The sequence below is a fragment of the Aythya marila genome, assembly GCF_965140915.1.
Source record: "Aythya marila genome assembly, chromosome: 3".
In the NCBI taxonomy this organism is placed as follows: Eukaryota; Metazoa; Chordata; class Aves; order Anseriformes; family Anatidae; genus Aythya; species Aythya marila.
The window spans coordinates 12,824,176-12,837,392 of record NC_139044.1 but is presented as its reverse complement, the minus strand read 5'-3'; the positions used below and the strand labels follow the sequence as shown (position 1 = coordinate 12,837,392).

Sequence of the window (13,217 nt, the reverse complement as noted above, 5' to 3'; positions counted from 1 at the left end):
AGTCTTTACCAGCCAGGACAAGAGGTGATGGGCACAAACTGGAACATGGGAGGTTCCTGTGACCATCAGGGAATGCTCCTTCTCTCTGCGTGTGATGGGGCATGGGCACACGCTGCCTACAGAGGCTGTGGGGTCTCCTCCTTGGGGATTTTCAAAAGCTGCCTGGATGGGGTCCTGGGTGGCCCTGCGGGGGGGATGAATGAGATGACATGCCCCCCAGAGCTCACTTCCAACATCAGCCATTCTGTGATTCAGTGCAGGGTTGTATTTAGGGTGAGGGTTAGTTTTGGGTTTACCGTTAGGGTTTGTGGTTTGTTCTAGACAGGATTAATCTGTGGTGTAGGATTAGATAAAAGGATAGGCTTAGGGTTTGAGTTGGGGTTAGGGCTACAATTAGGATGTGGTTTATGCTTAGCCTTACGGTCATCATTAACCTGGGAGGATTACAGGGGTATTGCTCAAACATGAAATACGGAAAGCTAAAGGTCAAATAGAATTGAATTTCTCCAGGGACGTCAAGGAAAACAAGATCTTAAGCAAACTGCTGACAAAAGGAAGAACCCTAATTTTAAACCAAAACCCTAAACCCTGACCCAACCCTGGGAAACATCCTCCAAGCACACAGACAAAGGCATACCCATCCCTGGAGGTGTTCAAGGCCAGGCTGGATGGGGCTTTGAGCAACCAGGTCTGGTCAGAGGTGTCTGGGCCCATGGCAGGGGGTTGGAACCAGATGCTCTGTAAGTTTTTTTCCAACCCAAACCATTCCACCCTTCTCCAATTCCCTTTAATCACACAGCACGCCCGCAGCCCCGCTGTAGCTGGGGTTGTACAGACAGGCAGACATAAGCCTCTCCTCCTCTTGCTCATCTTCCACCTTTCTCTGCCTTTTCGTGCTCCGCTCCGGCCTCCTCTCGTGCAGCCTGTGCCCGCTCTCCTGCCAGTGGAGGCGGCGGAGGCGCCGCAGGTAGCGCCTCATCAGGGCCGTGCTTGCTGCCAGGCGGTGGAGGGCCTCGTGGCTGCAGCACGTGAACTCCTGGCAGTCGGTCCCCACAGACACCAAGGCTGTCCGGAGCTTCTCCTGGAAATAGCAGAGCAGGGGGGACAAAGAAATGAGCAGGGGCCTTGGGGGACTGAGCCCCGTCGGGATGGTCTTGGCGTCTTCTCCTGAAACTCCAGCCTCACTGGCCTGCCCCAGGCAGCAGGACATGTGAAGAAAACCTGAGGTGGCCCCCGTATTTTCTTGCTGGTGGGTTCAGCCCCTGCAGGGCAGCATGTCCTCGTTTCCCCCTCCAAATCTGAGACTGAGCTCTGCCTCCTGGGGAGGTCGGAAAAGACCCGCAGAAGATGTGGAGCACCCTTGGCGTTCTACTGAGGATTTTTTTGGCTTTTATTCCTTGGTTTAAGGGTCTTTGGCCCAAAGCCTTGGCAGTTCCCCATTCCCAGTGGCCCAGCACCACTCTGCCTGTGACCACGCTCACTTACACATCTCCGCTGTCTCCTGACCTTGTGCCAGAGCCAGGACGCAAGCAAAACCCCGCAGAAGGGCCACAGGGCTTGGCTGTAGGTGTGAAACAGCTCCAGGGACTCTGGCGTTAGCTGCAGCCGAGCAAAGGCAGGACACAGCCAGTGCAGGGGGCACAGCAGGTGGGAGGGCTGCAGCACCGTGCACCCAGCCTCTGGGTCCTGGGGGAGATCATCCCGGCCGAGCCTGCTCCAGGGGGACCAGTCTCCGAAGCCGAGGTCGGCAGAGAGCAGAGGGGCCACGGACAGCAGGACGGCAGCGAAGGCCGGTCTGAGCATGGCTCTGCTGCCTTCCCAGGACAGGTCACCAGGCTGGGCCTGGCTGCCACCCTGCGCCCAGGCACATCCCCGGGCGTCTGGGTGGAAAGAGCTTGATGACATCATGGGCTTGATGACATCATTGGCTCAGCGGTGATGTCACGAAAAGCTCTGTGATATCGCGGGGCCTTTCCCCGGGTCTGAGTGGCAGCATTAAGGATGAGTGGCGCGAGTCCTGGCGGCTGCAGAAAGGAGCTTCCAACCCTGCTGCTCCCACTGCTGTCTCCTCTGGGGGCCTGACACCCACCGGGAGAGAGGCTCAGGACCTCTGTAATGTCCCCAATGCCTTGCTTGGGCCCTGATCCATCCTGGCGAGAGGCTAAATATCAGGGAATATCTGCAAGGAGCTGTCGCAGAGGCAATGGGTGCAGCAGGACCATGGGTGCTGCGCTGCAGAGGCAGCAGCTGGAGGGTGCTGTCGCCACAGGAAAGGCGTGTTGTGCCCTGTGTGTGCACGGCTGATGGGGCTTCCTTTAGTAACAGGTGGAAACCAGTTGCAAAAGCGAAACCAGTTGCGAATTTTGGGGTGTTTCTAGTACATCAGAAACCGGCACAGCCCGTGAGACTTGTGTGTTGGAGGGCCAGCGGAGCTTCTTTTGGGGCTGCTCACAGCCAGGATCATGCCCTTGTTGTGATGCTGTGCTCCCTGCTAAGACCGGCTCAGCTGCAAGAAGGGCTCCACGCACCCTCGGGCCCAGGACAGCTGTCCCTCTGTCACAGCAGCCCTGCACAGGGTCCCTAGGACAGATCCTGCTCTTTTTTTTCCTTGTCCCTTCCTCCTCCCCAGGAGCCTCAGGCCAAAGCAGCAGCTGACACCCAGCCCCACCAGCCCTCAGCCACCGCCTCTGTGCAAAGCCCCGGGTCCCTCCCTGCTAAGGCTCTGCTGGGTGCAAACAAAGGTTTCTCAGGATGTTGTTACTGCCATGGCAGCTCATTCCTGTTCCCTAGGTCATCCTCGGGGGAAACGCAGCTCCTTTCCGTTGTCCAAGATTCACACATCATTGCTCATTGGACTGGGCCAGCTCGTTGCCCTGGGTTCAGGTTGTGTTGTGAGAGCAGGGCTCCAGTTTTGCCCCGGATCATGAGCTGAGGCCAGTGTTACACATTTATATATATGTCTATAAATACCTGAAGGGAGGATGCAAGTGAAGACAGAGCCAGGCTCTATGCAGCGGTGCCCAGTGCCAGGACAAGAGGCAGTGGGCACAAACTGGAACACAGGAGGTTCCCCCTGACCATCAGGCAGCTCTTCTGTGCTGTGCGGGTGACAGAGCCCTGGCACAGGCTGCCCACAGAGGCTGTAGGATCTCCTCCTTGGAGGTCTTCAGAACCACCTGGACATGGCTGTGCTCCTGGGAGCATGCTGATCTCCATGCAGAAGCATTTTCCTTTGGGATCATGCTTGCCAAAACTGATGGTCCTGCTCCCCCATGACTTCTCTGGTAGGATCATCGAGTAGCAGGAACTCACTGGTGGCCAGCCTGTTGCTGGCAGTGATGCTGGTGCTGTTCTGTCCTATTGTTTGTTGCCCATTGGTCTGCAAGTCAGCCTTGTGTGGGTCAGGCCCCTTTGGGCACCTCTGGAGTCTGTGTGGCACATTCTGCCAAGGTCACAGATGCTCATAAACAATGCAGTGCTTCTAGAACATCCCAGAGATGGTTGTTCAAACAGGTTGGCTACTCCAACTGGGCTCAGGCACATACCAGAGGATCCCTTCTCCTTCAGGTCATGTTCTCATGAGTATTATGTAAAATAAAGTAGAGAGGGCATGAGATCACCCCTGTGACTCTCCTCTAAAGTGTGCACCATCTCCCTCACCTAATCTGCTCATAGAAAGGGTTTGAGGGTTTGTCCAGCCTTTCTGATCTGATAGCCTCCTCCAGCCATCCGCATCACTGCTTCTTCCTTTTCCCACTGCCTTTCTCTCTTGCACTCACTGTCCCAAACCTCCATGGACAGGCATTTATTTCCTTCATCCCTGCACAGCTCTCACCTTTCCCACCTGCCTGCCAACCTGCTCCAAAAGAAGCCAGGGTATTGAGTTGCTTGAGCGCATACAGAGAAGATCAAAAAAAGCTGGTGAAGGGACTAGGAAACAAGGCATACGAGGAGCAGCTGAGGGAACTGGGGCTGCTTAGGCTGGGGAAGAGGAAGCTGACAGGAACCCTCATCCCTCCCCATAACCACCTGAAAGGAGGGTGTGAGTCTATTTTCTCAGATGACAAGACCTCAGGACATGAGGTGGTGGCCTCAGGTTATTCCAGGGGAGGTTTAGATTGCATGTTAGGAAGAATTTCTTCCTGGAGACAGTGGTCAAACACAGAACGGGCTGCCCAGGGCAGTGGCGAAGTCCCTGATCCTGGAGGTATTTAAGAGACTTGTGGACGTGTTGCTAAGGGACATGGTTCACTGATGGGACTCAGTAGGCCAGGCTGATGGTTGGACTTGGTGATCTTGGAGTCTCTTCCAACCTAGATCATTCCATGATTTTGTGATGCTAAGAATCTGCAACCAACTCCTCCTGCTCCAGACCCCGCACCAAAGCCCTGTGCCTGGGAGCAGCTGCCGAAGGCCAAGCAGCATGGACAGGCTGAAATGGGCGTTTCTTCTACGGGTCACTGGTGCACAGCAGTGGCTAGGCCACGACGGCCACATTGCTCAATTTCTTGATGTTTCATGTCTTTCGCCCTGGCCTTCATAGCTGAGGTTTTGCTGGGTATCTGTGTAAGCCTGTTAATAAGAAGTAAACACCCCAAATAATGGAAAGGGGAAATGACTCACTCACATGAACTCCAGGTTAAAAAAGCAAAAAAAGGGGAAGACAAATAGCTTGGCAAATCTCGTTATTTTAGGCTATTTTTGTTACTTTGGCCTTTTGGGATGGTGGAGGTGGTGGCCCTGCAATGTGGCTGCCCATGACTGTCTGGGGATACGTTTCCCCCCCATGGGACATCTCCCAGCCCTAACAATTGCGGGTGGCTGGCACGTCCCATCTTGCTCTGCCACCTGCCATTGTGCTTTCTGCTGTGGCCAGCTCATGAGGGTGGGGGACAAGCCGACTGACTTGACTGTGCAAACAAAGGGGATGAGAGATGCTGCCCAGCAGGACGGGCACAGATCACCCTTGTTGCCCTTGGACGTGAACCAGTGCCACCCACCACCGCCCAAGGACTTGCCCTGAGTGGTGTGTCCCTGCTTGTGCTCAAAACGCCCCAGGGCTGCCCACGTCTCCTGAAAACCTCGCGTGGGGCCCCCGCCAGGCGCAGAGCAATACGTGGTCACGCCTGTGACATTCGCAGCTGTCTTCACCTGCCGGTGTGAAGGAGGGAGGGAAGAGCAGGCAGGAGGGGAGGGAAGGAGGAAGAGAGAGAGAGAGAGGGAAGTGGGCTGCATTTGGCAGCTGCCTCCAGAGTGGCCGACCGTCACTGCAGGAGAGGTTCATGATGTCCTCGGCAACTTCCAGAAGCTCTTTGCCCAGCGGCTTGGCCGTCCTGACAACTTTCCCAGATGTGCTCTTCATTCCTGAATTGGTGAGTGCTAGCTTCCCCCCCCCCAAGGAGGGCAGAAGCTGCTCGTGGGGCACCCAGCACGCTGGGTGCTGCAGGTGTCCCAGGGATGGGTCTTACCCGAAAGTGCATGGTCTGGAAGCCAGGCCAGGTCCCTAAGCCATAAGTCTCTGGGGGCAGCCTAAAAGAAAGCCACGAGCCTTAAACTGGGGCTCTAAAACTCCCCTTCAGTCTGCAGGGGATTTCTGTGGCACCTCTGAAAACCTTCTCTACTTTGCTGCCTAACAGATTTGCAGGGGTTGCTTGTGGGTTTAAGCTAGGTAGCCAAATCGAGCAAATTAATTGGTAGGTGGTTTGAGCATGCAGAGGTTAAAATGCTTACCCCCCTGCTTTGGGGGTGAAAGCTGGGTAGGGTAACTGCAGCAGCAAAAAGCCTTTCTGCTGAAGCTGAGGTGTATCTGGGCTGGAAGTACAGTGCTGGAGCCGGGCATGGGGGTGAGGGAAGGGTGGACGAGCACATACCACTTTTTCCCATATTGTAATCTCATTGACTGGGAGAAGATTAGTATTTCACAGGATTTGGCACAGGTAATTAAAGCCGTTGCTCTGAGCACCGACTGAAAGATGGAAATGTTTCAAGGAGAAACTTTTTTCCTGTGTCCTCTGCTGCTGCGGATGAAACCTGATCTTCTCATGCCAGTTTGAGAGGCTTTTCATCCAGCACTGAGTGGTTTGGCTGCACACTGTAGGACGGAGTTTAGGTTATTTCATGCCAAAAACTCCGACTTTGCCATTTGGGAACAAAGCCTTCCCCGTCCCCCAACCCCGTCCACGTCCCTGGGATTTACAGCGTTTACTTTATTCTCTAAGTGATAGCAGACAAGCAAAGAGGAAAGCAGGCATTACTGATGTGTGCAGAAAGGCTTTTTCCCTCAGCTCACCCAGATACGTTTTGAGGACTTGGTCCCCGTGCCCAGGCTCTGATAACAAAATCCAGGTTTCCTGCAGCTGCATGGAGGAGGATGCCACATCCCCGGGGGCTTTCTGGCTGGGCAGACACTGGCTAGGCAGTCCTGGTGTTGAGCATGATGTCCACCCAGGTGTGCTGATGGAACCGGCTGTGCCTTGAGCTGTTTGCTTGTCTGCAGGGAATTTGGTGAGGCAGCTTGCTTAATGAACCAGAAAGAAATACCCTACCCTGTGTTTTGAGGAAGGTCTGGAAATGTGCTTCCTAAAGGCTCGGGCACCACCCAGCAAGGAGGCATGCAGCAGAACAGGGTTTCTCCATCGCTGGGGTGTATGACTCCAAGTGTATTCTCAGGTGCAGGTTTATTCTCTCTACTGTGTACAAAGGAGGTGGCTCCCTTGAATCACAGCATTCAGGAAAAGGAGAAAGAGCTTCTCAATCCTCTATGGAATTTGAGGTTATCTGCAGTGGGTTGATATGGTAACTACACAGAAAAAAAAAAAAATCATTTCAGATTCTTAGATGGTTGCTATAATGCCAAAAGGTCCTGCCAACAGCTCAGATGATTGCCACATCTGGCTGTTGATGAAGAACTATCACTTGTATTCTGGGAGGCTGGGTTTAATTCTTGTCATCTATTTTATTTAAAGAGTTTTCTGCATATCTGGACAAAATTTAGCAGTTGGGCCTATGCGGAGAAGCTGAAACAATTTGAAAACAGCTTTGTTTGTATTGTAAAAGGCTATTTAAAAGTTAATTTTTTATCAGATTGTGGTCTTCAGTGTGCAGTGGGTTGTTGCTGAAATCCTTTGATTTTTATGAGTTCACCGAATGAACAGCAGTGCCATAAAATCAAAATCAGCAATCAAACACGTCAAACATATTTGCTTGAGTGAGAAATATCCTACAGAAGGGAGAGATGGGAATTGAGAAGTCTCATGTCTCACCCTGACTGTGTTGGATTTTAAAGGAACAACTGCAAGTTTTTCTCCAGGATCTTTAGCTGCAATGCACTCAAGCTGTCAGCCATACAGGGCCTGGGTTGGTGTTCAGGTGCCAGTTGGTCTTTGGTCATTACAAGGTGCATCAAAATAGCAGAACCATTTTCACCCAGATACTCGTAAAGCTAAAGTCACATCCTTGATCTAATGTATTGATATGCTTAATGAAATCAGGGAAGTCTCCCCTATAAACCTGGGGTGACGTGACTGATGTGTCATTGTCTGAGTGCAATGATTCTGGTGCTTCCTTTTGACCTGCAAAAATGCCTCCAAGGAAACAGAAATAACATGACTGGGATAAGCTGGTGTTGGATGCTGGCAAAGGCTGACCATCATATATGTTGATCATCAGATACTGGTCACCAGAATGATATTTCCTCTGGACATTAACCAGAAAAACCAAGAGCAACTGGTGATGAGGCATGAGTCCCTGTGGCAGCACTGCTCGCACAGAATCAGAACAATTTAGATTGGAAAAGACCCGTAAGATCATCAAGTCCAACCACCAACCTAACACTACCCAATCCACCACTAAGCCACGTCCCTAAATGCCACGTTCATGTCCCCTCACAGTACGGGTTCAGCTGAGGGGCACAGCCTGAATTTTTGCACATATTCAAGAAATATGCGGGCTGGTCAGTTGCAGAGAAAACCTACTGCGTGCATTTTAGCGCAATGACGCTGCTTACAGCTCAGCCACTCCATGGAACTGGCCACGATGCTGCCGTCCTCTTGTGTAGGAGCCTGCTGGTGGAGAAGGGATGGAGTCTAGCTGTAGCTGTCCTTGTGTTCCTCAACATAAGAGTCCCTTGCACAGCTGTGGTGTAGGACGACCCAAATAGCTGGAGCAACAAAGCAAACCCTGCTTCCCAGACAGTGCTCCCAGGAGTGCTTTCACAGAGCTGGGAGCCTCAGCCCTGTTTCCCCTACCACAGAGTAAAACTGGCTTCATTTACCTCACTTCAACCTCTTCGTTCTCCTCTCAGGATAAAGCTTGCACAAGGCCTTCATTAAGGCCATGGCCACCACGCCGCGACTGCGCTGCTCGTGTTGGTGGGCTGGGTTTGGCACAACGCCTCTCAGGGAGCCACTGCGCTGGGTGTGAGGTGGATGTGTCCTGAAACAAGCTCCCTTCTTACCAAAACCAGCCTTCAGAAACGGCCAGAACCAGCCTGCTCAGCACACTGGGGCGGTGAATGGCCATGACTCCTGAAGGCAGGGGTGCAGTGAGGCTCGCTGGGGTCCAGACCGGAGGCAGATGCTCCCAGATTTGAGCAGAGGCTGGGAAGAACTCACAGGCTTTGCTATTGCCGTGTGCAGTGCCTGGCTTTTGGCCCCGTTCTGGATAAGGCAGTCATCCTACACTCACCCTTTCTCCCACTTGTGTTTGCAGATCTTTGGGGGCCTTGTCTGGATCCTCATTGCCGCCTCCAAGGTCTTAGATCCCACACTGCTGGGCTGGGTGATGTTTGTCTCTGTGTTCTGCTTTGTCATGACCGCCACCCTCCTGTTCCTCTACATGTGTGGGGCACACGGGGGCAGCAGCTCCTGGGTCACTTTGGTAAGTGGACGCAGCAAACCTCAGGGCTGATCCCTTCCTTGCCATCACTCATAGACAATTTTCCCCTTTTTGTCCACGTACTGCACTCTGAATTGCAGCCTGGGGCTTGCTTGTTGTGGGTTCCTCTTGTTTTTCCCTTCCCAGCATGCTCCCTCCTTGGGAATGACAGTGTGTAATCCCTGTTTTTTAGGATGCCATCTGCCAGGTGACAGCAGCACTGTTCTACCTCAGTGCTGCTGTGTTGGAAGCCTACTACACCATTGGACTAAGGGCTCTCTTTACCTTACCTGAGTTGAGGTCCATCTACCAGGAGAACATCGCTGCTGTGGTGAGTGTCTGGCAAGTGGAAGACTGTGGGGTGGCCCCAAGGGCAAATCTTGATTAGCACCAACCTTTGGAGGGGGGAGGAGGAAACCAGTCCCATGAATGCCTCCAAATGTGCAAAAGTCAATAGAAATATAATGCCTTACAGTGTATTTGCTCAGATCAGGAACTCATGCCGTATATTAAAAATTAACTGGCTGATGTATTTTTCCATTTATAGGTATTTGCATTCGTAGCTACCCTGTTGTATGTGATCCATCAGATATACTCTCTCCGCCGATGGAAATCATCCTAAATGTCTTTCCTTGCACATTGTGTCATGTGGTCATCCCATGAGTACAAATGTTGTCCAACGACTGCAGTTTCCAGCCTGGGTTTGGGGTTTGTTTTTTAATATCTATACTATAAACAAGCAGCTTTCTGTGGGACTGTGGCAATGAAGACCAAGAGCCTGCCAGAGAAACCTGTATCCTGGCGCAATCTATTTTCTTCATTCTCTTCCGGGTTGGGTACAGCTTGATGTTGGTAATTGGGGCCCAAATAGAAAACATCCAGCTCAAAGCAGCTTCCCCTCAACTACACCCTTATGCCTCTGGCATTGTTATTGCTGTAAGTGGAAGCATGAACGTCTGGCACTAAGCGGCATGAGTATGAAAGCTGGCCATTTTCACTGACGTCCACCTGTGCAAGCCTATTTCCCTCCCTGTCTCTGCTGTGCCAAAAGAATTTTCTGTGCCGTGTCTGGAAATGCCACCTCTGACTTGTGATGTGGAAGGAGCGCAACTTGTCTCGGGGGCAATATAAATTCTTGCAACCTCCGAAGGGTGCTCTCAAATTAGGAGGCACAGCCGTAACCCGAGAAACTACCCCCATCATGAATCCCCCCATGAAACACAACTTAGAAAATGTGCTGTACAGACTGCTGCAGAATTATATGGGTAATTAGGAGAATGTCTCAGATAAGCAGTGGCAATCAGCTCTTGTTTTTAGTGCATGACTGTTCTCACATACACTGGCACTGTGTCATTAATAAAGATGGGTTTCCTGTGATTTTGCAATCAGACAAAGGTCATTGCTGTTAATTTCTCCCTGCAGCTGATGCATATGCAGCCCTGTATACCCTCAGGAGTGCTGCACCACAACAGGGCCGTGCCCAGGGAGCAGGCATGGACCAGGACATGAATGGAGGGGCTTCTCTGGCAAAGGGAGCCTGTGGGGACGGGGACTAAACTGACTCAAGTTCATAGAATTATGGAATGGTTTGGGCTGGAATAGACTTTAAAAATCATCTGGTTCCATCCCCCTGCCATGGGCAGGGACACCTCCCACCAGCCCAGGCTGCCCAAAGCCCCATCCAATACTCAGTGACGATGTTCACCTGAACATGTGAATCAGAGTGTTAACTCAAGTGAGTTAATTTAGATCCAGGCCCAAGAAGGGGTGTTTTCATATGTTACAGAGGCGCCTAATGTGCAGTGGCACCAAATTATCCCTCCCAGCTTGTGGGGGGGACAAAAAGCTTCCATTTTGAGTTTGAAGTTCCTGGCTAATAACGAAAATTGGAGAACTGACAGGAAGCAGAAGTGGACATAGAGACACCTCTGTTGTTTCAGGTCCTAGGTGGACTTTTGAGGGTTGAAGCTTTTTAATTGCAATATTGGGAAAACATTGGGTTCTTTATGGGTTATCCTTGCTGAAAACCAGCCTGACCTGTTTCGTTTGCTTTAGTGACAAAAGCAAACTGGTTACAACAGGGGGTGGAAAAAAGAAACCCTTTTTCACAGCAGGAAGGGAACTGGCTGCTGCTCACAATTGCGCTTGGTTCTGAAGGTTTAGCTGCACCTGCTGAAACTTGCTTCAGCATCACGTCATCCCGGGGGGTGGTGGAGCCCAGAGTTGCACTGCCCTGCATGTAGGCACATCAAAGCACAAAGATGCCTTTCTTTTTGGGGCGTATTTACAAAAGCAGGCGTTCGAGGTCATGCCCTGCAGCCTGAGATGTGGTGCCCATGCCCAACTTCTCCACCCACACGTGGTCACCATGGTTGCTCCAAACACTGCCTCCTGCTCCCCTCACGTCCCAGTCCCTTTGCCCTGTAGCCATCCCATTTACAGCCCCTGTCCTGGCACCTGGCCCTGTCCCCTCCCCAGTTCATTCCGCTATCCTGCTCTCTCTGCCGCACACCAGTTCACACCAGTCTGCGCCCTTCTGGCCCCAGCTGCGTTGCTGAGCCACCTCCCTCCGAGCAGGAGCAAAACTTTCCTGTAAGCCTGGACTGGAAAAAAACAGCCGGGTGGTGCTGCCGTGGGAGCTCCCACCAGCCCCAGTACCCAGAGACTGGGTTGAGGGGTGCAGGTCTGGGACTGGGGGGAGAAACCTGGGCCAAGGCTTTGCCTAGGGAGGGCTGGGCAGGGAGAAAAGCCACCATGGGGTCACAAACATCCAAAGGAACTGATTACGAAGCAGTGCTGTGGCTTTGAAACCCTCCCAGTGCGGCTTACACCTGGGACAGCAGCAGAGGGTGACACGGTGAGGTGTGGCTTTGCTGCACCAGGTTGCTGGGTTGCACCTCCCGGGTGAGTTACAACAACATGCATGTTCCTCGCAAGGAGGGAAGGAGAAGAGACAATTCAAATGGAAAAAGCCCTCTGAGATCTCTTTTGCCCTTCACGCCCTGCCCTCCAGTCCTCTCACTACACCCAAGAAGTCCCCATGTGCCTGGAAGCTGGGCAGCCCAAGGTCACCGGCACATCTCCGTGCTTCTGAAGTAAAAAGGGCTGCCCACAGATCAGCGGCTCTCCCAGGGCCTACAAGCCCCCTTCTGCCACGTGTGTCCCAGTTCTTACCCCAAAACAGAGCCCTGGGGACAGCATTGACCTGAGAACCTGCTGTGACCCCCCTGGAAACATTGGTCGTGGCAAAGGTGGCAGGCTTGGACCTTGTCCAGGGTTTGTCAGAGGAACTGCTGTTCACTTCAAATGTGAGAGCACTGAACTTGCCTCCCTGGGGCCTGCAATAGTTATGCACCAAGGAAGGATGCACAGAGGCTTCACCCCACCCTTGCATTCCCTTTTTCGCCTTCTTGCTGCTGAGCAGGGTTTATAAACCTGATCGAAGACCAGCGGGACCTGGCAGGAGGATAGTGTCGTGCTGTTTGTCCTGTGGAGGCAGGAACCCTGGGAGCATTTGCTTCACCCAAAAGCTGTACCAGGCTGCTCTGGACCACATCCAGTTGAGATTTAGAAGTCTGCATGGATGAAGATAAATTCCTGTGAAACAAGTCAGACACTTCTGGATCCCTCCGGGCTAGCACCTGATCTCCATCATCCTCCCCCTCATGCCATATTTCATTTATTCTCCCATCCCTCCCCTTCAAGGCTTCTCTTGAAGGCGCAGAGCCCATTTGAAATGCCATGAACCAGCCCTTTTTTCGGAGCATTTGAAGTTCCATCATGCTTAAAACCACCAGGCTTGTTGCAGCCCTGCAGCCACCACTACCTTTCAGCCAGGAGCGTAACTGGAGTTTCCACCTCCGCTCTTCTCTTCCAGCTTCCTCAGCAAAACAAGGTCTGCAGGCATCTACTTCAGAGATCAGGCACCTACACTCCAGTTAAAGACAAACCAGCCTACCTGCAAGGCAGGTAAAACCTCAGCTCCTCTGATGCAAACAAGATTACGGACATGTAATTCATTAACTATGTCCAGATCGTTATCTCGGTTGTTCTTGCTTAATTGAAGACTACCTTCTTAACCATAACGTTAGCTGTTACCCAAATACCTGCACACGGGCACCTACGTTACCTCGCCTCTAGGGACGCAGTGAGTTAGGAGCACTTCCACATCTGAGTTGGAGAATTTGCTTTGTCTGAAGCAAGGATTTAATAAACAATTAGGACTAGCTGCAGGAGTGCCTGATGTTTCTCATTTTATAGTCAGCTCTATCTGCGAGCGATGAGTGAACTGTGTGCTGGGTACAACATCTGTACAACCAACTACATTGACGTGAACAAACTTG

The 13,217-nt window shown here is 52.1% G+C and overlaps 1 protein-coding gene across 1 annotated transcript; it reads left to right on the top strand.

The window, feature by feature from the left end:
- The first annotated feature begins 5,143 nt into the window (after positions 1 to 5,143).
- MAL (mal, T cell differentiation protein (MAL blood group)) lies at positions 5,144 to 10,257 on the top strand. The gene is made up of 4 exons (XM_082758179.1): positions 5,144 to 5,372; positions 8,710 to 8,877; positions 9,068 to 9,205; positions 9,422 to 10,257. Exons 1-4 carry the CDS (start codon positions 5,283 to 5,285, stop codon positions 9,494 to 9,496), a joined length of 471 nt encoding a protein of 156 aa, XP_082614305.1. The 5' UTR covers positions 5,144 to 5,282; the 3' UTR covers positions 9,497 to 10,257.
- The last annotated feature ends 2,960 nt before the right edge of the window (positions 10,258 to 13,217 follow it).

Bases quoted from the DNA above. Each gene is read 5' to 3' on its own strand.
- MAL (XM_082758179.1), top strand. From the start codon at position 5,283: ATGATGTCCTCGGCAACTTCCAGAAGCTCTTTGCCCAGCGGCTTGGCC. The intron at 5,373-8,709 runs GTGAGTGCTAGC...TTGTGTTTGCAG, and splicing joins TGCTCTTCATTCCTGAATTG to ATCTTTGGGGGCCTTGTCTG. The intron at 9,206-9,421 runs GTGAGTGTCTGG...TTCCATTTATAG, and splicing joins AGGAGAACATCGCTGCTGTG to GTATTTGCATTCGTAGCTAC.